The sequence below is a fragment of the Medicago sativa genome, chromosome 3 (genome assembly GCF_051527215.1).
Source record: "Medicago sativa cultivar Bolivia chromosome 3, Bolivia_mono, whole genome shotgun sequence".
In the NCBI taxonomy this organism is placed as follows: domain Eukaryota; kingdom Viridiplantae; phylum Streptophyta; class Magnoliopsida; order Fabales; family Fabaceae; genus Medicago; species Medicago sativa.
Genome location: NC_140751.1, coordinates 96,258,120 through 96,282,484, shown reverse-complemented (window position 1 = coordinate 96,282,484; position 24,365 = coordinate 96,258,120). Strand labels below are relative to the sequence as shown.

General features: G+C 34.1%; 3 protein-coding genes across 3 annotated transcripts; 2 read left to right on the top strand and 1 right to left on the bottom strand.

Moving 5' to 3' along the window:
- The first annotated feature begins 5,227 nt into the window (after positions 1 to 5,227).
- Positions 5,228 to 9,484, top strand: LOC146942418 (putative receptor-like protein kinase At1g80640). Its single transcript, XM_085756385.1, has 9 exons — positions 5,228 to 5,533; positions 5,639 to 5,829; positions 5,913 to 6,045; positions 6,160 to 6,223; positions 6,710 to 6,806; positions 6,932 to 7,031; positions 8,467 to 8,585; positions 8,667 to 8,756; positions 8,952 to 9,484. The coding sequence occupies exons 1-9, from the start codon at positions 5,404 to 5,406 to the stop codon at positions 9,108 to 9,110; spliced, it is 1,083 nt and encodes a 360-aa protein (XP_085612511.1). The 5' UTR covers positions 5,228 to 5,403; the 3' UTR covers positions 9,111 to 9,484.
- A 913-nt stretch (positions 9,485 to 10,397) lies between these two features.
- Positions 10,398 to 13,266, top strand: LOC146942417 (exocyst complex component SEC3A-like). The gene is made up of 5 exons (XM_085756386.1): positions 10,398 to 10,918; positions 11,009 to 11,958; positions 12,046 to 12,122; positions 12,313 to 12,366; positions 12,708 to 13,266. Exons 2-5 carry the CDS (start codon positions 11,848 to 11,850, stop codon positions 12,718 to 12,720), a joined length of 255 nt encoding a protein of 84 aa, XP_085612512.1. The 5' UTR covers positions 10,398 to 10,918; positions 11,009 to 11,847; the 3' UTR covers positions 12,721 to 13,266.
- A 1,879-nt stretch (positions 13,267 to 15,145) lies between these two features.
- Positions 15,146 to 15,737, bottom strand: LOC146942416 (large ribosomal subunit protein eL39x). The gene is made up of 3 exons (XM_085756387.1): positions 15,669 to 15,737; positions 15,478 to 15,581; positions 15,146 to 15,380 (listed from the first exon to the last, which is right to left on the bottom strand). Exons 1-3 carry the CDS (start codon positions 15,669 to 15,671, stop codon positions 15,332 to 15,334), a joined length of 156 nt encoding a protein of 51 aa, XP_085612513.1. The 5' UTR covers positions 15,672 to 15,737; the 3' UTR covers positions 15,146 to 15,331.
- Positions 15,738 to 24,365: the final 8,628 nt, after the last annotated feature.

The following is a 24,365-nucleotide window of genomic DNA, read 5'->3' as shown; positions in this document are numbered from 1 at the left end:
GATGCCTGTTGTTTGGGGATAGAAGCAACAAGCGCATCCAGTTGATTTATTTGACGACTATGGCGGACGGCTACGCGGGGATGCGTGCTTATTCATGGGGAGGGATGGCACTTGCATACCTGTACGATGAGTTAGCTCAGGCTTGTTTGCCCGGAGACAGGCAGCTTGGGGGAAGCGTGACACTGCTCACTGTAAGTAAAAATTAAATTTAAATTTAATTTTTTTTGTTAACTATTATTATTTTGTTATATTTTGTTATATTTTTTCGTTAACTTTAATTTTTTTTGTTAACTATTATTATTTTGTTATATTTTGTTATATTTTTTTTGTTAATTGTAAATTTTATTTTTTTAGTTAACTTTAATTTATTTATATGTGATTTGTATGGTTTATGCAGGCATGGTTTTTGTCGCACTTCCCTAAGTTTTACACTGTTGATCCAAACCCGGACTACATTGAAAATTTACCGGTTGCGGCGAGGTGGACTCTTCAGAAGGGTCATGGAGAGGGGGCCACGTATCGGTCATTGCTTGATCGCATTACGTTTGATGACGTATGCTGGAGGCCGTACGAAGGGCACAGGGAGTTCCAGCCTTTCGAGGAGGTATTTTGGTATTCTGGCTGGATCATGTGCGGCGACCGTAGGGTGTACCGTCACCTGCCGGAGAGGGTATTGAGGCAGTACGGATACGTCCAGTCGGTACCTAGACCTCCGACGGATGTTCCAGCGCTGACACCGACTGAGATTGTGCAGGCCTTCTCGGACTTCCGCACTCACACACTTAAGGAGGCTAATTGGGGTGAGCAGGCAGGAGAGCAGCCATGGCGTATGGCAGAGGGCTATGTACGATGGTACACGCTTATGTCTCACCCTCAGATTTTGCCACTTCTTCCGGGAGATGTTCCGAGGCCTCCAAACGAGGAGCAGATCGTTGCAGAGCAGTGGGAGCGGTACGAGGCGAGAAGCTCCCCTGACACCTATGACATGGTTAGCGGCGCTGTTGCCCATGCTGATGAGTTTTTGGGTCAGGAGGTGATGAGCATGACCCCTCAGCAGTTGTATGCGGCCTTGCAGGATGTTAGGCAGCAGATCGCGCCGATCATTACCAGGAGGAGAGCCCAGAGACCGAGGAGGAGACACCAGCAGCACCAGCATGACCAGGACCAGCAGTAGGATTTTTAGGATTAGGACTGCTAGTATTTTTAGGATTTATTTTTAGGACTTTGGTGTATTTTCATGACATTTGGCCGTTTTGTTAGTACAGTACATTTGTTGTTACTTTGTTTGGATGACATTTTTTTATGACAATTGCTCGTTTCCGTATTATATTTTCAATTTCAGTTATGTATGTAATTTTATTTGACTAGCTTTATGGTTTGGCATCGAAACAATGTGTTTACAATGTGTAAAAACACATGTAACAGGTTCTGCCTTCAACAGGTTCTGCAAATTCTGGCTTCAGGATTACTCGGCAGTTAACTGCCGAGGAAAAGATGAAACCGGCGGTAGTTAACTGCCGAGGTTTTCCTCGGTACTAAACTGCCGAGGTTTTCCTCGGTACTAAACCACCGAAGTTTGTTTTTTGATTTTTTTTTTTGATTTATTTTGTTTACTTAGAATTTTATGTTATTTAAAATATTGCGATAGAGTGAATTCGAATAAATATTGCGATAGCGTGAATTCGAATAAATATTACAATAGCATGAATTCGTTCGAATAAATATTGCGATACAGGTTTCGTTACATTACATAAATGGGGCATTCCAACTACAACAACTGTCTTACCTCTGAAATGGGGTAAATTCAAACTTGCCAAACGGCGAGGACTCAAGCATTTCGCTCGCTATTCATGCTTTCCTTTGAAAAGAATAAATTTTTGTCAGGCTTGATTTAGATGAAGGTATTCAAGTGCCACCGAAATGAGGTCCATTCCTTGACACCTAATACCTTCATCTAAACCAGCCTAACAAGAATTTAATCTTTTCAAAGGAAAAACATGAATAGCGAGCGAAATGCTTGAGTCCTCGCTGTTTGGCAAGTTTGAATTACCCCATTTCAGAGGTGAGACAAATGTTGTAGTTTGAATGCACCTTACCCTAACTAAAGACGATCTTCTGGCGGAATCAAGTTGTTGATGATATCTTCAGTTGATCTCAGCAACGTCACCCGCATATCGATCCACTGGAACTTTGTGTGCTCCCAATACATGCTCGTCACGTTTTCGTCGTTCTTTAACTCCACCCAAGTGAATGATACGCTCCCCTCGTCGAGCTTTGGACGTTTATACAAAATATTTTGCACCCTCCTTGTGTCTCTGGGGTTGACTCCTTGGTAGAATTCATTCAGTTGATCCTTGAGACCTCTTAACGCTACATCAAGGCACCGAACCTTCAACCTATGAGTTTCTCCGCCGTTGAATGTTGCATGAACGTCGATCCATCCGGCCATTGTTTCAAATCTACACACATAGAAATTTAAAAGAATCAATGAAAAACTCATTCAAACATTGCAAATTATACATAGACTCTAAAAATCATAAAAATAACCCTAAAATGTAATTGTCTAAAAAAAAAAATTAACGTAAAATATAGCAAAATTATTCAAATTATATTTACTCTTAAAATAAATCATATAGTCTTACTAAAATAAAATTAAAAATATAAAACACCAAATAAAAAAATAATCCTAAAATTTTTAAATTATAACATAATCATCATGCAAACATTTTAACAAAATTAATCAACTAACATCTAATCTAAAAATGATTTATCACATGTAAATCTAATTAAAAACTAAAATAAAAAATTAATTTAAAACACCAAATTAAAATATAACCAATAAACTTTAAACTATAACATAAACATCATACAAACATTTTACTCTAAAAATGAATTATACTATTTAAATCTACTCAAAAACTAAAATAAAATAAATATACTCAAAAACTAAAAAATAAAAACATTTATAACAACTAAAATTTAAGTTAATAGCATTATAATTACTTACTTGTGATTTTGTTGAATAAATTTGGTTGGATTTGGTTGGGTTATTTAGAGAGATTTGTGAGAGAGATTTGAGACAAAAAATTTGAAGATGTGATGAATAATGGAGATGAGAAAGCTTCTGCCAGACTTGTAGCATAAAACTTCGGCAGTTAGCTACCGAGGAATTCCTCGGCAGTTAACTGCAGCCGGATTTTTAATTCCTCGGCAGTTAACTGCCGAGGGGGCAAAAACGTATTTTACATGTGTGTCCCAGCCTTCTCTAATGTGTGAACAGCAATTTTCTAACTTTAAAACACCAATTTTTGTTTTACTTTTTCCAAAAAGTTACCGGTTTACCTTTTGTCTCTAAAATGTAGTCAAAACCTATTGGAAAACACAGAATAAGTTTTCGGGTAGGCTAAAGCATCACCCTACCTCTCCCTTCATCATCTTCCTGTGTAGATTTCTTCCGGTTGCAGGCATCAGCATCTTCCACGATCATCTACTTTTTGCGAAAGCGAGATTTCTAGAATCAATTATTTGAGTTTTCGATTCAAATCCGGTTTTACTTGTCTTTGCGTTTTGATATGTAACCTTTGTCTGCAAATATATTTGTTGATTTGGTTACGGAAAACACATTCGAAGTTTTTTCCGGTTGGGGTCCCGAAAAATTCGATCACTATTTTCCAATGTTGGTTATGAAAAACAGATTCTCTATTATATTTTCTAAATTTGTTATGTTTTGGTAATGATTCAGGGAATTTGATTTATCATACCAATAATAATACTAAAAAGTTAATGAAAGAGTTTGTAATTTATAATTTATGCTTGCCGAGTTGAGAAACATGTCAACCAGCTGCATGCCACTAAGCTTCACTATTCTTGAATACTTGGAAGATTCTTTGTCTTAGGAAAAACTTGCTCATAACTTTCACGATGAAAGTGTATTATTTTGTTTTCTGGAAATTTGTTATGCCAAGCATGTGTTCTCGTAATTCTGATCCATGGGTACGATTGCTCCTTTCAATCGATTTCAGGCATGAAGTATTTAAAATAATGATTAACGAATTTATGAAAACTACATACTTGGACATGTGGGATGAACTCATCTGAATTAAGAAATGTTGACAGTGAGGGTAAAAACAAAAAGTGTAAAAAGTTAAATGAGAAAAAGATAATATTAAAATATTTTTTAATAAATTGTAGAGATGAAAATACAGATGTAGGGGTATGGGGTAAAATATCCGTCCTCGTGAGCTTAGCTCAGTTAGTATGGATAATGAATAAAATATGCAAGGTCCGGAGTTCGAACATCGGCCACCACCAAAAAAATGGGGTAAAATATCCAAAAGTTTCTCTTAGTTTGTAGCCCAATATGTAGCCCATGATAAGGGCAACCAGCCGGCCCATGTTATTGCTTGATGGGGTAATATGTAGCCCAATAAATGTGGACTTCTAACACTTTCTGTCCTATATATGGATCGGGTTTAGGTTTTATTCAAAGGAAAAAATTAAGAACTAGCAAACTGAAATATTTTAAAAAAATTGAAAATCATACAAATCAATTTAAACTCAAATATTCAAGGTGAAAATGCAATCTGAATCAATCCATATATAAATAATTACCTCCCGGTCAAACTTTAAATTCTATAAACCAAAGACTTACCATAAAAAATCCATATCTAAATTCTCTGAATTCGATTCATTTTTACCAGACTTTCTTCGTTAGTCACCAACCTACCATGCACTACTTTCCAACGAAAAACATTGATTCTAATATATCCGAGTCATTTTCAAGCCACCTGAGAATTAATCTATCTGAAAAACTAAAAAAAATTAAGCTGGTTTAAGACTAAATTGACCATCAATTGAAGCACACAATAGGCCTAATATCCTCCCAGCTATTAATTAAATTTGTCATTATTTGAAAAATATATACATGCATAGAAGAGCTAGATGGAAAGAATGTCCAAAATGTTGTCATCTCCTAAATACTAATCTCATTTGGAGTTAACTACTCATGCAATGCAACAACTTCCTGTCTTTTCCTTTTCTTTCTTCTGCTGAGCTGACCCATGCATCAGTACCTTTAACAAAATGGAAAACGAAAATTCACCAAAAAGGAACAAAAATATAAAATATTATTTAAAAATAAGTTATTGTTTACAGCAATTCACATGTTTGTCGTGCGCTTGCGCCTCTACCTTACCATAATAATAACATTAATTTCCTTTGTCTATCCACAAGTGACCAATTTTCCCTACAAAAAAAAACTTATAAAGACATTAACATAACCAAAAACAAAATAAAAAATAGAGAGACAGTGAGTGTTCAAAACTAAAAAAGAAGAGTTGATAAACAACTCTTATTTTGAATCATTGTTATATAAGGGAAACTTAAGAAGAAGAAAAAACAAAAATGAAGCTTCTGGTTCTTCTTATGCTTCTCATGGCGCTTCTTCTTATTCTTATTTTGAGTTTCGTATGTTTATGGATTTACTACAACCATTATTCATCAAAATCCAAAAGAAAAAATGTTCAAAACTCAGGTATTTCATTCATTTATTTATTTATTCTACACTGTTCCATTGCTGAGTTTCATGTTTATGGTTTTTAAGAATTCTGTTTTGGTTGTTCTGTTTCTGAATATCAAGATGCAGAGAAGGGGTGTGTTCCAATAATTGATTACAAGCAAATAGAAAAATCGACCAATAATTTTCAGGAAAGTAACATCTTGGGTATAGGTGGTTTTGGATGTGTTTACAAGGCACAATTTGATGATAATTTGGATGTTGCTGTCAAGAAACTACACTGCCAAACACAAAATGCGGAGACAGAATTTGAGGTAACCATTCATTTGTTGTTTCTTTTCTTAAAAAAAAAGTATTTATATCTTGTATTGAATTTAATAATGGGATGAATTTGCAGAATGAGGTGGATTTATTGAGTAAAATTGAGCATCCAAATATAATTTCTTTACTCGGTTGTAGCATTAATGGAGACATGAGATTTATTGTGTATGAGTTAATGCAAAATGGATCCTTGGAAGCTCTATTACATGGTAATGTTTTGTATTTGATGCTAATTTATATATACATGGAAGAAGACATTTACAACTCTCAGTTACATAACATTCTAAACTCAGTTACATTTTTCTTTTTTTTTTCGTGCAAAGGACAATCTCATGGCTCGGGATTGACTTGGCATATGAGAATGAAAATTGCTCTTGACACAGCAAGGTGAACTTCCTTAAGATAATCTCAAAGAATTTTAAAAACCTAATATAGATTTTAAATGGGTTCATATATGTATCAATTATATTACTCAATTTTCACTTCAATGTGATTTTTCATCGTCTCTCTTCAACATTTCAAATCTCTCTCCCACTTTTGCACTTTCAACTACAAACAATAGAAATTACATGTGACATAGAAATTTGATGTTAACAAATCAATAAACAATTTCAATTGGAGATGCTCGAGTAAGTTATAGATCGCTTAACAAAGTTTATATGAAGACATAATATAAACTAAATTATGAATCTTCTTTAAATATTCTTTTAACTTTTTGAAGCTGTGAAATCATGTAACTATGTTTTATGATCAAGTTAAAAAGAGAAGCAATTAGAAAACAAAAACTTTAACCAAAGTTGAAAATCTAATCAAATTTCTTTTATGATTAGTAAAATGTATGTTAACATATGTACATTCTTCTTTGATGACCAGAGGATTAGAATACCTACATGAGCATTGTTACCCTCGGGTGATTCATAGAGATATGAAATCTTCAAATATTCTTTTAGATGCAAACTTCAATGCCAAGGTAAAAAAATAAATTTACTATATATTTTCTCTTTTTTGTTAATTTTATCTTCTTTCCACAATGTATTTTATTCACCAAAGTTTCTTATTAATTGGCAACCACGTACTTATTGGCGGTGGATTCAGCTCTCTGACTTTGGTCTGTCCATAATTGATGGGTCCCAAAAGAAGAACATTAAGGTTTCAGGAACACTAGGATACGTAGCCCCAGAATATCTTTTAGATGGTAATGCCAACTAAACTTGTTATTAATATTATTTCACCGCATATGCATTGGTTTGACATGTTGCTACTTGCTAAGCTTTCAAAACAATCATATCTTAGATATTGTTTCTATTGGACCCCCTCATTGAATTCAATTACGTCATGAACTTGGGGGTAGTTTTAATTTTGAAAATAAATTATATGTGCATTTTGTCCTTATCTTGTTCATACACCTGCCCTATACATTTTTTAAATTGACTATGTTATGGGTAACATGATACAATCTTACACGCTGAGATTTGATCCATATGAGTGACAAAAAAGTAGCTATGGAAATCTGCCAAACAATATATCCGGAAGACTGGAACTGAAATTGGAGCTGTTTATCACCAAAGATCAACAACTAGGAAAATAATCGTTGTCCGAAAAATTAAAAAGTTATAAGTTTTCCATAATTTAGTTGAAAACTTGATTCAATATGGTAGGATGTTAGAGTGTTGGTAACCAAAATTGTGAATAATATTGGATGTTTTTTAATATTCTTTATATGATCTGCTTGGGTCGAATTTCAAGTTGTCTTTTTTAAAAGCTAACCACTGAAACCAAGAGTACATGTGTGCCTCTCAAAAAAAAAAAAAAGAGTACATGTGTGTGTGTTTATTATGAAATTAGTATAGTACATTATTTTATTTTTTTAAATAAAAAATGAGTTTAATGATGGTGTGTTGACAGTCCAAAACAACTTTGCACATACAACCAATCAAAATATTTAAAATCGCCATATCAATTAATATTTTTAATTTACGTGAACCAAATGTGACAATTCATGATATTTTGATTGATTGTGTGTGCAAAATTGTTTTGGACCGTCAGCCCACCACCATTCAACTCATAACAAATTAGTAGATTACAGTCCCGAAGTGTAGCTCAGTTGGTAGCTACCATAGATAATTTGTGCAGGGGCCCAGGTTTGAATCCCGGATTCTTCAATTCTCCACACATAATGTGTGTGAATCTAACCACTACGCTACTTCAGAAGAAAAAAATAGTAGATAACATGTTATACAAATAATGTTATTTAGTTGTAAAACTTTATTTGACATGATATAAGTATACAACGCAATGATAAAAACCAAATGGACCACGTCTCAAAATAAAAATCAAATGGACCGATCACATCTAAATTGAACTTAATCAGATAAGATTTTTTTTAAGAATCAATCTGAACCGATTGCATATTATTGTAATCTATAGATCAGAATAACTTTTTGTTTCAAAATCAACCCAAATCGAACCATGAACAACGCATACAACAATGTGATGGTGGTGGTTCCAACATATTTTTAAATTTTACAGCATTCCTTTTTAATTGTGGAGAAATAGTTCGGGTCCAAACTTAAATGAATCGGAACTTCTAGAATCAAAAATTGATAGACTCCAATTCAATTATTTTACAGGTAAATTGACTGATAAAAGTGATGTGTATGCCTACGGGGTTGTACTCCTGGAGCTCCTGTTTGGAAGGAAGCCTGTAGAAAAACTGGCACCAGCTCAGTGCCAATCCCTTGTCACATGGGTATGGGATGTGTCTAAATCTTATTAACTCATATTATTCAATACGGTTGCACGAGGATGACATAACTATTTATGAATGCAGGCCATGCCTCAGCTCACAGACAGGTCCAAACTTCCAAACATTGTGGATCCAATCATAAAGAATACAATGGATCTCAAGCATTTATACCAGGTTTGTTATCCATGAATTCAAATCTCAAAAAGTTTGTGTTTATACTGTAATGAACAATCGAGTGACTTTTATTTACTGTAGTAAATTTCAACAAGAATCAAAGTTTGTGAACTTAAACCCACTGTGTATCTCAGTAATGCGAATCCCCCTTATATGTCTATTTAATTTTTTGGGGGTTTTGTATCTTTTCTGTAGGTTGCTGCGGTGGCGGTACTATGTGTGCAACCAGAGCCAAGTTACCGCCCACTAATCACAGATGTTCTTCACTCCCTCGTCCCTCTTGTTCCAGTTGAGCTTGGAGGAACACTCAGAGTGACACAATATCAAACCGATCCATCTATGAGTTTGAGCTAGAGATAGTAATTCACTTGATACGTGAAGAAAAGTGAGAATCTAGTATATGATAATGCGATCATGATGTTGCCCCGCCAGTTACTATCACCACTCAATGGTTATGCTCTACACTCTTCAATTCTAAAAGATGTTTGGCTTGATTTAAAGGAAGGTCAAGAAGATGAGAAGAGGGTTGAATTGTTGATAACAAATGTAACGAATAAACAATTAATTTTCACACTATGTAATTCAACTCGACCGTTTTGGGGGTCAGTCAAAGAAGATTTTGGATTGTTGATAACAAATGTAAAGAATGAATAAATAAACTTCACACAATGTAATTCTTTTCGACTGTTGTTCAGTAAGCAAAGTCAAATAAAACCCCTGTTGAAATACCCGTTGCAATGACCCCTGTGTTTGGGGGCCAAGTTGATTGCTGAATATCTATTCAAATTCATTCCTTTAATTAAGTAGAAGAGAAAGCCATAATTCGTTAAAAACACAGAACAAACTTGACTGATCAATCACAAAACTGCTTGCAATACAAATTATAAGTATTTGCAGAAGGGTAACTATAAACACAAGTTACCAAATACCCATTCCTAGAATCTAGATTGAAATTAAACATTTTTAAAGCATATACAAGGAAAAACAATTTTCTAGTATACTGGTAGGAACAAAAATCCCCTATTTCAAACGGAAATTCAGTCAGAGTAAGGACATCAACATTATCACAATGGATAGCCTAATGAACGAACCCAAAACATAGCAAAATGAAAAATATAAGCATTAAACATAATACAGAATGCAAAGAATCGGAATTGATTTAAAAAAGGCGTTAAACACCTTTAATTAACTACAATAAGTTCCTCAAACGCTGCCAAAAATTCTTACTTAATATAGATCCAAAGTATGACATATATAGCAATTCGAAAACATCGATTGTCTTAAATTGAACTGAAGCAAAATAAACCCTAATAGATCAAACAAAGAGCAAAACGAAGCAAAGCAAGAACCTCAGAATCCAAGCTTAGACTAGATATATATAAATAACGACATTTTTATTAGTTTGTTATCAAATTTTAAGGCTTATATATTGGAAAATGACGATGTAGTCCATTAAATCAGGACCACCTCTAGACTAGATAATTTGGGTAATTTATTTGATTATTTTATTTTTGGCGAATCTTTGGGTACGTAATTTGGTTTGTCCATAACATATAGTAGTACTAGTACTAGTACACACACCATAACTATTTCAGCGGCAATAATATATTATGAGAATTCACCTGTTTCAAGGTTTGGTTCAGAATTAGCAGTCAGTCTTGCTCAACCACCGATCTGGAACACAATCGATTCAATATATCGTTCTAGTGATCCAGAATTAGCAGTTTTACAATCAACTGCGATGTCCAAGTCGAAGAAGAAGCAGCAATCATGGATTCCAACAGAAGAGTGCGACAGGGTTAGGGTTAGCTCCCTTCCAGGATGCCCAATTTGGTGACAGACAAGCTTTATGATAACGAACCTATTTCCTCTCTTCTTGCTTTCCAGTGCAGTCAGTCTCAGTATAAAGATGGTAAGTACAAGTTTGATTTTACTTTTACAAAACAAACAAATCAGAATATGATCATTGATTTCTAATGTTTACTTGTCTTTTTAATTCATGCCATGCATGGACCCACTATGTCCAAGTCCCCATTTTTTACAATCTAACTCAAATGGAGCTATTCTCTAACTAAGAGGGTAAAAGTTGGCCTAAGAAGTGGATATGGATGCTAGAAATGCTTCAACACAGTCCCAAGCTTCAACATCTTATCATTTATGAGGTTTCACATATAATTTCATCTATTTCCTCATATTTATTTTGTTTAACTCTTGTTTCTTGTTTTGGGTGGAAATTTACTTATTGTTTGCAGGAGATTGAAAATAGGATAGACGATCATGAGGACATTTGGGAGGACCTAAAGATTGTTCCAGAATGCCTTTCATCTAAGCTCAAAACTTGCCTGTTTAAAAATTACAAAGGCAAAAAGTGCGAGCTTCAATTTGCAGATTATGTTATGCACAGTTCAAAAGTATTAACCAACATGACAATTCACTGTGTCTGTTCCACAGATTTAAATGCAAAGTACCAGATGTTACAGAAATTGTCTTTGTGTCTTGGGGGATGTAAACTTATCTTTGAATGATAAGGGAAGGCTAGGATTAGGATCTATATAATTATATATCGTGAGTTGATGGTGTTTGTAAGACAATAACTCTGCCTTATTTTGTCCTCTATGTCGTATACCTTTTCAGTTTTGTATTGGTTTTCATGCAACTAAAATCCATTCTAGTTCCTCTCGACTTTTACTTTTCCTTTCTTTTTCTTACCGATTGTTTTTTTATTTTAGTTATCTCAACATCTATCATTTTCTAGCAGTTGTTTATTATAAATATCTATTAATATGATGCATAGCTGCATGAATTGAAAGATGTAAACTCTGAATTCCTGTTTTTAAGTGTCACTGATGTATTTTTTTTTTTTGGTATTTCGGCGAGGGTGAGAAAATACCCTAGTGGTCCCGTCCTTGTGGACTACGGCTGAGAACCGTAGAATTAAGAAGTCTCGCTAGATTCTAAGATGCAATATGTCCACACTTAGATTTTACTCACTCATATACTTCTTGTTCGAGTGAATATGCAAATCAGTTCGTGAATTTGTAAGCATCGGTCAAAATGCCCATGTAAGATTGATCCTTTATGCTGGATATCAATGCATGGAATAACAGAACGCTATCAATCTGGTCAAAAAACCGATGCAGCAAAATTTGTCCTCCTTTTGCTTGGTGAACTCGAGTCTCAGATATTTATGCTATTCATCCGTGTATGTGACTAGCTTTATAAAGAATTTCCAGTTACATTTAGAATATTAAAAATGCTAACACAATTCATCTAATTGGAAATCTTTTAGTTTGTTGATGAGGCTTGCCATAATATTGAAAGAAGTGAACGTAATGTTTGCCAATGTTTCTTACCCTACATTCCCAGGTATAATGGATTTTTGGAATCTACATTCCCCCTCTTTTTCTAAAGAAATTGATATGTTTTAGAATGATAGCTCATTTGTAAAACATTTAGTTTTTAGCCTGTTATACAAAATTTAGAATGCAGAAAAACCTAGAATATTCTATCTACTACATGCAGTGAAAAACTCTAACTATTGAAGATTGTTAAACAGGGAATCATTATCTTCTGTTGTGAACCTCATTAAGGTCAGGTTAGGTTGTTCCAGGTTAGTCTGAATTAACATGACATTCGTACATCATTTTGAGTTTTAGAGAAAATGGTTTCTTTTCGTCCAGTTCATTTTTAGAGAAAATCATTTTGATGTGTTTGTCGGACCTGTTTACGTTTACAGTGTTACTTGCAATTATCGTTAAAAAAACATAGAATTGGAATTTAAAAGGGGTGTACATTAAATACCGGTTTAGAACTGGATCCAAACTGGTTTGAAACTGTTCTCTCCCCTCAAAGCGGTTAACTAAATAAATGGTTTGGTTTATAAATTGGAATCAATAAAGTAGTTTTGCTCACATATTTGGTTAACCATGCACACCCCTATCTTGCTTGTAGGTCGATGCGGTAGCTGTGCTATGTGTGCAACCAGAGCCAAGTTAGCCACTAATCACAGATATTGTAGGTCGATGCAGTTGAGCTTCAAGGAACACTCGGAGTGACACAATATCAAACCAATCCATCTATGAGTTTGAGCCAGAGATAGTAGTCCACTTGATACATGAAAATTGAGTATATGATAATGTGATCATGATGCTGCCACGCCAGTTACTATTACCAAAGACACAATTACCTCGCTTATATCACCACTCAATGGTTATGCCCTACACTCTTCAATTCTGAAAGATGTTTGGCTTGATTTAAAGGAAGGGCAAGAAGATGAGAAGAGGGTTGAATTGCTGATAACAAATGTAAAGAATAAATAATAAAATTTTACATTATGTAATTCAACTTGATTGTTCTGGGGGTCAGTCAAAGAAGACAAGAGGGTTTGGACTGTTGATAACAAATGTAAAGAATGAATAATTAAACTTCAGACAATGTAATTCATTTTGATTTTCGAATGTTGTTCAGTAAGCGACTAATAAAACCCCTGTTGAAATACCCGTTGCAACGACACCTGTTTTTTGGGGCCAAGTTTATTGCTGAATGTTTGTTTATTAAAACTCATTCGTTTAATTAAGTAGAAGAGAAAGCCATAATTCATCAAAAGAACAAACTAACTGACCAATCACAAAATTGCTTGCAATACAAATTAAAGTATTTGCAGAAAAATAGGAGTCTGGTAGAAAAACTGAAGGAAAAAAAACTACGGCTAAGATGTAAAACAGAAAAATACGGAGAATCTTCTCATACTCTCAAGCATTTTCCTCAAACCTAAAAGGAATTCAAAACAGAATTTAGACCGATTCATGCATTTCCACGATTAAAACGAATTAAAGATTTAACATAATTTAATATTACCATCCCAATCCCCCACGAGAAACAGAAAATACAAATCCAATTCGTTTTGGTAACAATGTAAAACATCATTTACCACACGTTTGTGTTAGCTTCTTGCTACAACAAAACGGCATTTGCTTATTGAATTGAAATTGAAAACCAATCATTCCAATTGCTGCATTTAAATTGAAGATTAGGAAAAACAGTTTCTGCAGATTACATTCTAATAACCAAATAGCAAATTTGGTGAACCATGGACTACAGTAATACACTTAAGCAAATTTGATGTTGTGATCATGATACTGTCAGGCCAGTTTGTATTACCAAAGACACGATTGAAGACAGATTGTAGACCTCACACTGTTTCTATACCATAGGACAACAAACACAACTCACACTTCAATTTTGAAAAATGTTTGGCTTGATTTAAACGTAACGAGAAAAGGATTGTTCCTAACAAATGTAATGAATAAATTTAAATTTTAAACTGCAATTCAATGACTGTTTTGGGCCAGTTAAGCAATTTATTCCAAGCCAGTTTATTTGCTGAATGTCTAATCAAATTCATCATTTACTTACGTAGAAAGTTCAAACTAAACGAAATCCAAAGTAGAATTTACACAGATTCATGCACTTCCCGATCTAAACAACTGAAATATTTAAAATAATTTGACAAAAAATTCAAAACCCCGAGTATTCAACAAGAAACACAGATATAAATTCAGTTACTAAGGTTGAACATGAAACAGCATGACAGTAACAATGGAAAACATCAATAATCACACGCAGGTGTAGCTTCTAGCTTCAACACAAACGCGTTTGCTTTAATCAATATTGAAATCTAAAACCAGTCGATACCAGCGGAACCAGCGGAAAATTTGGAACCAGCGGAACCAATAGTCGCATTTAAATCAAGAATAATGACTGAATACTTGACAAACTTAATAAATAGGAAGAATACATCGAGATTATGGAAAATGGTTCTTCAGACTACACTAGTCAATAAACCTAATGGCAAATTTGGTGAATTATTTGCTGAACACTTTAACATTTGACTAAACCAAAGCCAATAGTAAAAAAAAAGTTCGAAAAAAAAAATCTATCTACGCTTTATCATTTGTTAAAACACAGACAAGTTACACACAGTAGTATAACAAAACAAGGCAACAAGGAGTAAAAATATCAACAAACAATACAAATAGCTCTTAAAAATATCTTTCGGATATCAGCAACTTACATATGAAGACTATAAGTGTTATAGCCGCACTATATTGTAAAGCAAGGTGCAAATAGTACAAATTCTGTCACTTCTAGTTTTAAAATCAAGCGAGTGCAATCAAAATGGCATACATCACCAATAAGGATCCAACAAAAATATATAAAACCTAGAGGAAAAACAATTTCCTAGTATACAGTAGGAACAAAAATCCCGTATTTCCCTTGATGAAATAAAATCCCATATCACAATGAATAGCCTATAGAATGAACTCAAATCCCAGCAAAACTAAATATGTATAAACATTAAACATAATACAGAACGCATAAAATCCGAATTAATTAAAAAAGGTGTCAACCTTTAATTAACTACAATAAGTTCCTCAAACACCGCAAAAGTTCTTACTTATATAGATCCAAAGTATAACATTACAATGCCAAAACATCGATTGTCTTAAATTAAACTGAAGCAAAACAAACCCTAATAGTTCAAGAAAAGGACAAAACGCGGCAAAGCAAGGACCTCAAAATCCGAGCTTGGTACGGCGCCAGTGACGGCGCTTAGCATTGTACCTAAAAGAGGAAAAAATAAAAAACATAACAATCAGAAAATGAACAAAATCAACAATAATTGAAAAAATGCGAAGAAAGAGTGAAAGGGAAAGAATACCTGATGGTGTTGTCAGTCCTCATACGGATCCAGTAAGGGATGGGTCTATTCTGCCTCATCTTCTTCGCCAATTTCTTCTTGATTACGAATGTCTTGTGTGACGGCTATAAACAACAAAATCAACAATCAACAATCAGAAATCAAGTGAATAAAACCCTAATACGATTGAAGAGACGCTGATTTGGGTATACCATTTTCGATCCTTGCCTCCGGAAATGATCGACGGCTGCACCGAGAATGCTTCTTGTAAACCCTAACACGAAGCCCTAATCTAATTTCAGAATCTTTTATAGCACCACTATCTTTTTCTTTGTGGGCTTTTACGGGCTCGGCCCAATAATCCGCTTATTTATTCTCCCTCATACCCCCCTTAAACTATATTCCTACCACAAATTTTTCCAGAAATAAATTAAAAATATTCTACCCTTTTTGTCTATAACAACTTTTTACTCCTCAAAATTTTAGTTTTGAATGTTTCTTAATACCCATAAAAATCATTTACTCGGAATACACTTTTTTTTAAAAAAGTTGAGTTTTTTTCTTAACATTATTTTTTAAGATAGTTTATAGATTATATTGATATTTTTTACCCTTCTCAGAAAGAGCAAACTTGCAACCAACTAACCTCTCAGGAAACCAATAGACTATGTTGATGTATTCTAATTGGTTAGTGACTATTTTTAACGAAGTTTGGATTGAGAATAAATTAGGGACCGTATTTTTTTGTTCAACAAGAAAAAATGAAAAAAAAAATGAAACAAGACAGAGGCGTACTAAATTCTAGTTGGTAGGGACAATGCATAATATATGCAATATCCGGGGTTTGAACCCCGGACACCACAAAAAAAAAATTCTAGAAAATGAAACGCGAAGAGTGTCAACTAACCAGACTTAGGGGGAGGCTTATGAACCATAATCAAAGAATCCACACCATTAGCAGCCAACATTTCAAGGGTATTTGCACAAACATTTTCCTCGTAAACGATGTAGTGGAGTGTAACATTCTAATTTTTCTTCATGTAATCTCTAACATATTGTCACAGTGATGACAACAGTGAATAAATGTAGTCACTAGTTTGTTTATTTGTGTGACATTTTAAGCGTTGAGTTGCACACAATATTTGTCTCTTTTGAAACAAAACATCCAAGATATTTATAGTGTGTTTTCCAAGTTTTAAGATATAAACATTATAGATGCTATTTTTTTTAATACAAAAACATAGGGTTAAAAATTTACTTTTGAAGTATATTAGAACAAAAAGAAATAATTGCACACAGCAACCACATATTACTAATCCTTGATAGAGGTTGTTGGACCGTGAACCGGTGGTGTAACCGGTTCGAGCTGTTTATCAGATCGGCCATGCAATTGAACCGGTTAAAACCGGCCTAGCTCGGTAAAAACCGGTGACTCGGTCGGTTTTCCGAGTCAATCCGGTTTAGTAATTTTTTCTTCAATTTTTGTCATAATTAGGTTATTAAGCGCGGATTAATGCTAATTAATGTTCGATTTAATACATTTAATATACATTTAATGCCGATTAATGCTTACAGTTTGGACTTTTGTAGAAAAATCATCTGAAATATGAAAAAGTTGGGACAATAGGAATCAAACCGTGGACATTAAAATGATGGTTGGAAGCTTAACCACTACAACAACTTCTAATCTTTGTTACAAATTGAAATATATTATATATGTAAATATATTACATTTTAATTTTATAAGAGGAATCTTTCAAAAAAAAAAATTATAAGAGGAAAGAACACATCATTTTTTTTTCTTTTAAAAAGAGCACATTATTGTTAAATATAATATTTACACAATAATAATAATAAGAGTATTACTTTTCCCACCCTATGGCCTCCTCGCGCGCCCTGTAAAAATTCCAAAAATACCCCTGGTCCGGATTACATATTCCGAACTATATTGTTAGTGTTTCCGGATTATACAATCCGGACCAATTCGATATGCATATTTTGTGTCTTTCTTTGATGTCAAGGGTCTCTGTTGGCCGTTATACGACCCCCGCATAAGCTGCAAAGCAATTGCAGGGGTCGTATGAGCGATCAACAATGACCATGACATCACAAACTATCGTAAAAAACTAAATACATACGAAGAAAATTGAAGAAAAGTGGTGAAGTGTTTTCCGGAAAACTTAATCCGGACCAGATGTTATACGTTTTTTTGTGTCTTTCTTTGATGTCAAAGGTCTTTGTTGACCATTATATGAACCCCACACAAGCTGCAATGCAATTGCAGGGTTCATAGGAACGGTCAACAATGACCATGACACCATAAACACTCCTACAAAACTTAAAAAATTTGAAGAGAATGGAAGAAAATAGGTGAAGTGAAGAATGATGGTGTTTGTTGAAGATGGAAGCCTATTTATAGCCTTAAACAAGTCCTAGGTCATTAATACAGTCAATGAAAACGTGGTAGTAGTTGTAACCGTCCAACCACTAATTGATGACACTCTTTGAAAATAAGCCAAGCACTCTTTCAAAAGAAGCCAATGCTGAAGCATTCCAGATTATACATTCCGGAATGTCCTTAGTCCTACAAAGAAGTTCAAATGTTCTCCTCGTTCATCATAAGAGAACCATAATCGCACTAATCTGGAAAATATATTCCGGAATTTAAAGGTTCATTCCGGATTGTATATTCCGGAACTCCTCAATGTCATGGCCGGTGGTCTGCACCACACGCATTTTTCGGTGGTCAAGTCAAAAAAACGTGTTTTACCACGTTTTTTGACTGCATTAATGGTTTCCCAACCATTTTTCACCCACCCCTCCCTATAAATACCCTTCCAAACCCCACCATTTCTCACACCATCCCTCTCCTCCTCTTCTTCCTTCTACAACCATGGTTTTCCATCGTTGGCCTTTCATAGATAAGGGCCTCGTTGAAAACTTTCAGGGTTTGTATGAACGGTCAATGAGGATGGAACCGCGCTGCAACGAAGGGCGGTTCATCTGAGGGTCATGTGGGTCAGTGTGATTATTAGCTTCGCCTGTCAGGGCGTAAGTCTGAGCACCCCCCACCTCCCTCAGGGGCATTGGTTTCTTCTTCCCGCCCTCCTCTTCCCCCTCCTCCGGTTTTCCTCCAATAGCCATGCTACTGCTATGTCCGATCACATAGCAGTGGTTAGGCTCTTAGGAGATTAGAATTAGGCTCTTAGGAGATTAGAAATAGATTTAGGATGTTATGTAATAAGCTTAAAAAGCTTGAAAATTATTGTAATGTATTGTTCATATATTAATAAAATGAGTTGTTTTTATGTTTGTGTCTTTTTATTTATGTTTTTTATTTTATTCGCATTTTATTTTACGAATTGTAGAGCTTAAAATTGCAAAAGTTCTGCTAAAATACTATTCCGGATTTTAAAATCCGGAACTATCTGAAGAATACTAACAATAAGTTCCGGAAAACGAAATCCGGACTAGGGGTAAAATTGGAAAAAAATAGGGCGCGCGAGGAAAGGTATAGGGTGGGAAAAGTAATACTCTAATAATAATATACACATCATTTTTTTTTTTAGAAAATCCACATATTATATTAATATTAATATATTTCATGTCAACAAAATATAGTTGTACAAATATTAATAGACATTTTTTTTTTGAAGACATTATTAATATACATATTACATGTTAGTTTTTTTAGTTTTTAAGTGAACGAGTCACCGATTAAATCCGATTTAATCCGGTTAAATAGCTATATAAATTTAATCTCAAGACCGAGTTATCCGAGTTGATCCGGTTCAGTCATGCGGTTCGACCAATGACTCAGTGGTTCGACCATTGACCCAGTGACCCAGTACCCCTGCCGAGTCGATGACCGAGCCGAGTTTTAAAACTATGTTACAAACCCAGAAAAATATGCAGTAAACCCTACCAGTCAGGCATGCATAGGAAAGAAATGTTTCTACGTTACGTCCAGCCATATAGTAATATACAGATGAGTGACATTCAAACAGACGAGCATGTATGTTAATACAGAAGAAATTGGATGGATGAATGTGTTAATATGCGTAGGGAAAATGAGAAATAATATCAGTGGATAGTTGTGTTGATTTTACAAATAGAAGGGCAAAAGGCCTTAATTAAAGCAAGGGAAATTTTGAAATACAAACTCAATGGAAAACTAATCACGGTTCTTTTCTGTCTTGCATGTATTTATAGGCCAAACTTCTGGTGTTGTATAATGTGATCAAGCATGGGAAATATGCCAGAATTAGTGGAGGATACCAATGGACATATTAATTGCATTTGATAGTTACTATAGCTTTTCTATTTTGAAATTCAAAATCCTCATAATATTGAAAGGCATAATTGTACGATACACAACACAATTCAACAAAACCCACAGATTTTTCATGTTTTTTTTAATAAAAATTTGAAATTTAAATTTACATGGCTTTTAGAGGGAAATGTGATTAGGGTTGAGGTCATTAGCAATTAATGATGCAATTTTAGAGACAAAAAAGTAGGGTTAAGGTGTTGCAAACCTAACAACTTTTAAGAATAAGGGATATGTTTTTTATGTTAGACAAATTGAGAGGTTCACAACTAAACTTATATTTTTTTGTTTTTCTAAATAAACGAAATGACAAAGTTATTAAAAACTCACACATACAAGTGGAGAGGTAAAGGTTCAAAACTCGATCGCGTCGTTTAGCGTAGCAATTTTGGCATTTTTGTCAGTTGAGTTAAGACTAGTGGACAACGTTATGAATTATCTTATTTTCAACACCTTTAATGCGGATCACTTCATTTTATTATGTTTAAAAAAAATTAAAAATAAAAATATTATCCTTTTTTCCAATCCAAATCATGGATGGTTCAAAGGATAGATCGAAGATTTTGAAATCAATAACTTGAGGTAAGGTTAAGTGTGGTTCAAGCTAGTACAAATTATTATTATTTTTTGTTTACCATGTTATAAGTACTATTGATGGAAGATGAAATTAATCGAGGTCGGTTGAGTTTCTTTAAGTATGATTCCACTGCTTCAAGCGATTAAGGTTGAGGGATGAACTTTTTCCCTTAGCTGTGAGTTCCCTAACTTCTTCAGTAGAGTGCTAAGTATGGTTGATTTTTAGTTTACGCTACACTAAGAAATGAGTAAATAAAAGCAAATAAAAATTTCACAAATAAGCTTGTTTGATTGATTGACTATGTGTTAATTACAATGTATTTATAGTGTGGCTATTGCCTTTTGTGTGCAGCTCCACTAGATATCATGTCTTTTTCCTCATTCGTCAAAGTGGTTATGACTTTGAGAGTAGATATCGTGGATTCGTCGCGTCACAGTCAAGTCTCACTATGCTTTGTCTCGATTATATGCCTTTGATGACCCATATTTTAAGTTAGTGGTCTCGAGAAAGAATCAACTTCCTCACGTAGATGTTTTAAGTCTGTGGTCTCACTATGCCTTTGTAACATTGATTGACCAATGTAAAACGAAATGATGTAACACAATTAATGTGACTACCCGTGCATTTAACAACTTTTCATTCAACAAATGCGAAAACAATGTCGAAATTTAACAACTTCTCTGCAATCACGCAAAATATAGATTCATTCATTAATTCGCGACGGACAAAGAGTGAATAGTACCATCATCCAATTACAAACCTTGCCCCCTAAATCGTTAATGAGTATTAAGACTCAAATGACTATCAATTAAGACTGGCGGGAAATTTAGACCCATTAGGACATCAATCAAGTCAATGACCATAGCTAATTTACACAAGACTTCCTAAATTATCGCCACCAAACCTATTCTCAAAATTTTGCCCGTTATGTAAAGCCAAATTTTTAGAAGCTGCCTCCTAGCTAGCACAATAATAATAGGTAATTTGAAACTATGTCTCATAGTCATAGTGTCTGTTAACAAAATCTACTTAGGATATTTGAATAGACCATTTTCGCATGCAATTCAAACCCCTGTCGATTAATTTCCTTTTACATGCCCGAAAAGTAACTGCTTAAGTTTTGTAATTATCTGTGTTAACTTTATAGTGATTTTGACATGGATGAAGAAGGTCTTAGAAATACAATAGTAAGTGCAAAAATATTCATTATTTAATACACAAACACACACCAAACCTCAAGTCTTGGCATTTTGCAGTTTTGCACTGCACCTTTGCATGTGCATACTTTTGACTAACTTCCTTGGGGACAAAAACTACATTCAATGCCCAACCAAATGTTTTGCAATAGGGTGGACAAAGAACTACACCTCCTTCTTTAAAAAAAGAAAGAACTACACCTCCATAAATTAAACAATTTAGTACCATGATAACGACATTACTAAAATCAATTGATTAATCTAGAACATACAACAGAATTTACTCTCATCGTTTCTTTATAAACAATGAGATTCTAAACAAATTTTGTATGATACATATATGGGAGCTGTTGCACTTAATTTTAATAAGGATTGTTAATGAATTGTTTAGAACAGAACAATTAGAGCATGCACGTGGTAAGTTGCATATGCAATATATATGTGTGTATATTATACTTCTTTCAAAAGGAAATATAAAAAAATTCGATCAAATTACGGATATTTAAATAAGAAATATTTTAAAGATACTAAAATTAAATAGGAGTAAATAATGCATTTTCATTATATTTCATTCTGAAATATACAAGGTGACTTTTTTTTTTTATAACTGATGATTATTGAAACGATCGTGTAAATTTGTGCACATTTGTACCCCAAGAACATAAGTTAAAAAACAAAAAAGAATTTTAAAAACTAAATGCACAATTTTAAAAAAAAAACTTTTGTATTTGGTTTTTTAACTTGTATCGTTAAAACATATGATAAATGGCATAGGATAGGTTTTTTAACATTTCCCATATTAAAAATGGCGCGCATTGACTGTGGGAGGAAAGAGTCACATCAACATCTTAATTCATCTTCACGACTCACTATTCAATTTCTAACTTGTTTGTGCATAGCAACTTGAACTCTTGCAGAAGGTATCTTTGACTAATAAATTGTGAACTAGTAATTAGAAACAAACTAGCCAGAAGGAAGGTCCTAAATAGAACAGAACAATCCGTGTTTTCATTTCCAGCTGTAGAATTTGGTAAATGTAGATTATTCCAAAGAATTCATAGGTAAGAACCAGTTGTGAAACTCATCTAGATTCAATGTAAAAGGTTATAAAATATACACCATCCGGTCACAACTATAAGCAAAATTTTACTTTTTAGATTCATTCAATAAATGATGTATGTGGTCTATTTAATAGTCCACATACATTATTTATTGAATGAACCTAAAAAATGAATTTTTGCTTATATTTGTGACCGGAGGGTGTAAACGAGTTTAAAATTTCACCTAAGTCAGGGGACAAATTAAGCCCAATTCCATAATACAACACTTGTAAGAAGAAATTTTGAAGGCCGACCAAACATACTTTTAGTTTTGTAGCAAACTTTGAGATGAGACACTATTAATTAAGCCAATAAAAGAAAAATTATGGACTTTTTAGGTTTGCTAATTTTTTTAAGTGATAGATCATAGAACAACAAAATAAAAGCAAAAGTCTTTTTAGGCCCGATCTACAATTTATGTTTTTCTTTTAAAATATATATAAAGAGAAGGGTAGACTTTTTTTTTGCACCAATGAAGGTACGTGATTTGTAACGTTTAAATATTTAATATAAGAATTTTGCTAACGAATGTCCTAAATGATTTGGACAAAGAATTTATTAATTAATGTATTGTATTAAAAATACATGTTATTTTTGTCATGTAATAATTACATATTTTTTTTATCTAAACTTATTTCTTTTATCATTTTAACCAATACTTTAACCTATGCTCTAACTAAATGCCCTAATTAGTATTCTTCTTCGTGATATGTTGATTTGCCAAGATCTTTAATACTGAACTGTTGATCCAAGAAAGATTTGACATGTTGAATTTCAGTGAGATCATCACCCGCGAGGACAATATCATCCACGTAAACTAGAAGTGCTGTTATTTTTGCACCAGAAGTCTTTGTAAATAAAGAGTAGTCAGCAGAGGAATGTTGGTAACCAATGGAAACAAGAGCTGCTGAAAGTTTGGCATACCACTGTCGGCTTGCTTGTTTAAGACCATAGAGAGATTTGTGAAGCTTACATACTTTGGTTGTCTCTGGGGAAGAGTTGGGAACCATAAGGCCAGGTGGGAGTTTCATGTATACCTCTTCATGAAGGTCACCGTGAAGAAAAGCATTATTGACGTCAAGTTGCTCAAGAAACCAACCTTTTATAGAAGCCAAGCTGAGAAGAGCTCTAACAGTGGTCAATTTTGCCACAGGAGAGAAAGTATCGAAATAGTCCACACCTTCCATTTGAGTGTAACCCTTGGCGACAAGACGAGCTTTATGACGCTCAATGGTCCCATCAGCATTGAATTTTACCTTATAAACCCACTTGCACCCAATTGGAATTTTGCCCGGTGGGAGGTCCACAATTGACCAAGTTTCAGTGGCAGCAAGAGCTGTTAATTCAGATTTCATAGCTTCTATCCAACATTCAGATTTACAAGCTTGGGTGTATGTTTGTGGCTCAGTGGTGGAAGATATAGTAAGACAATAGTTTTTATAAGGGATATCACATTTATCATAAGATAAAAAGGAAGAAATGGGGTAAGCAGAATTACCTGATTGATGCAGAGAAGAGGTTAGAAGACTGCAGTGATAATCTTCAAGATAACTTGGTTTAGTTTTAGGTCTTGTAGAACGTCTCAATGCATCGGTGATAGGAGGAGGAGGAGGAGGAGGAGGAGAAGGAGGAGGAGGAAGAGTAGAGGTCAGAGGGGTAGGCTCAGATGAAGGAGTAGAAGATGGTGTAGGCAAAGTATGAACCTG

Bases quoted from the DNA above. Each gene is read 5' to 3' on its own strand.
- LOC146942418 (XM_085756385.1), top strand. From the start codon at position 5,404: ATGAAGCTTCTGGTTCTTCTTATGCTTCTCATGGCGCTTCTTCTTATT. The intron at 5,534-5,638 runs GTATTTCATTCA...CTGAATATCAAG, and splicing joins AAAAAATGTTCAAAACTCAG to ATGCAGAGAAGGGGTGTGTT. The intron at 5,830-5,912 runs GTAACCATTCAT...ATGAATTTGCAG, and splicing joins ATGCGGAGACAGAATTTGAG to AATGAGGTGGATTTATTGAG.
- LOC146942417 (XM_085756386.1), top strand. From the start codon at position 11,848: ATGCATGGAATAACAGAACGCTATCAATCTGGTCAAAAAACCGATGCA. The intron at 11,959-12,045 runs GTATGTGACTAG...GAAATCTTTTAG, and splicing joins TATTTATGCTATTCATCCGT to TTTGTTGATGAGGCTTGCCA. The intron at 12,123-12,312 runs GTATAATGGATT...ATTGTTAAACAG, and splicing joins TTCTTACCCTACATTCCCAG to GGAATCATTATCTTCTGTTG.
- LOC146942416 (XM_085756387.1), bottom strand. The intron at 15,381-15,477 runs GTATTCTTTCCC...TTCCTCTTTTAG, and splicing joins AGGACTGACAACACCATCAG to GTACAATGCTAAGCGCCGTC.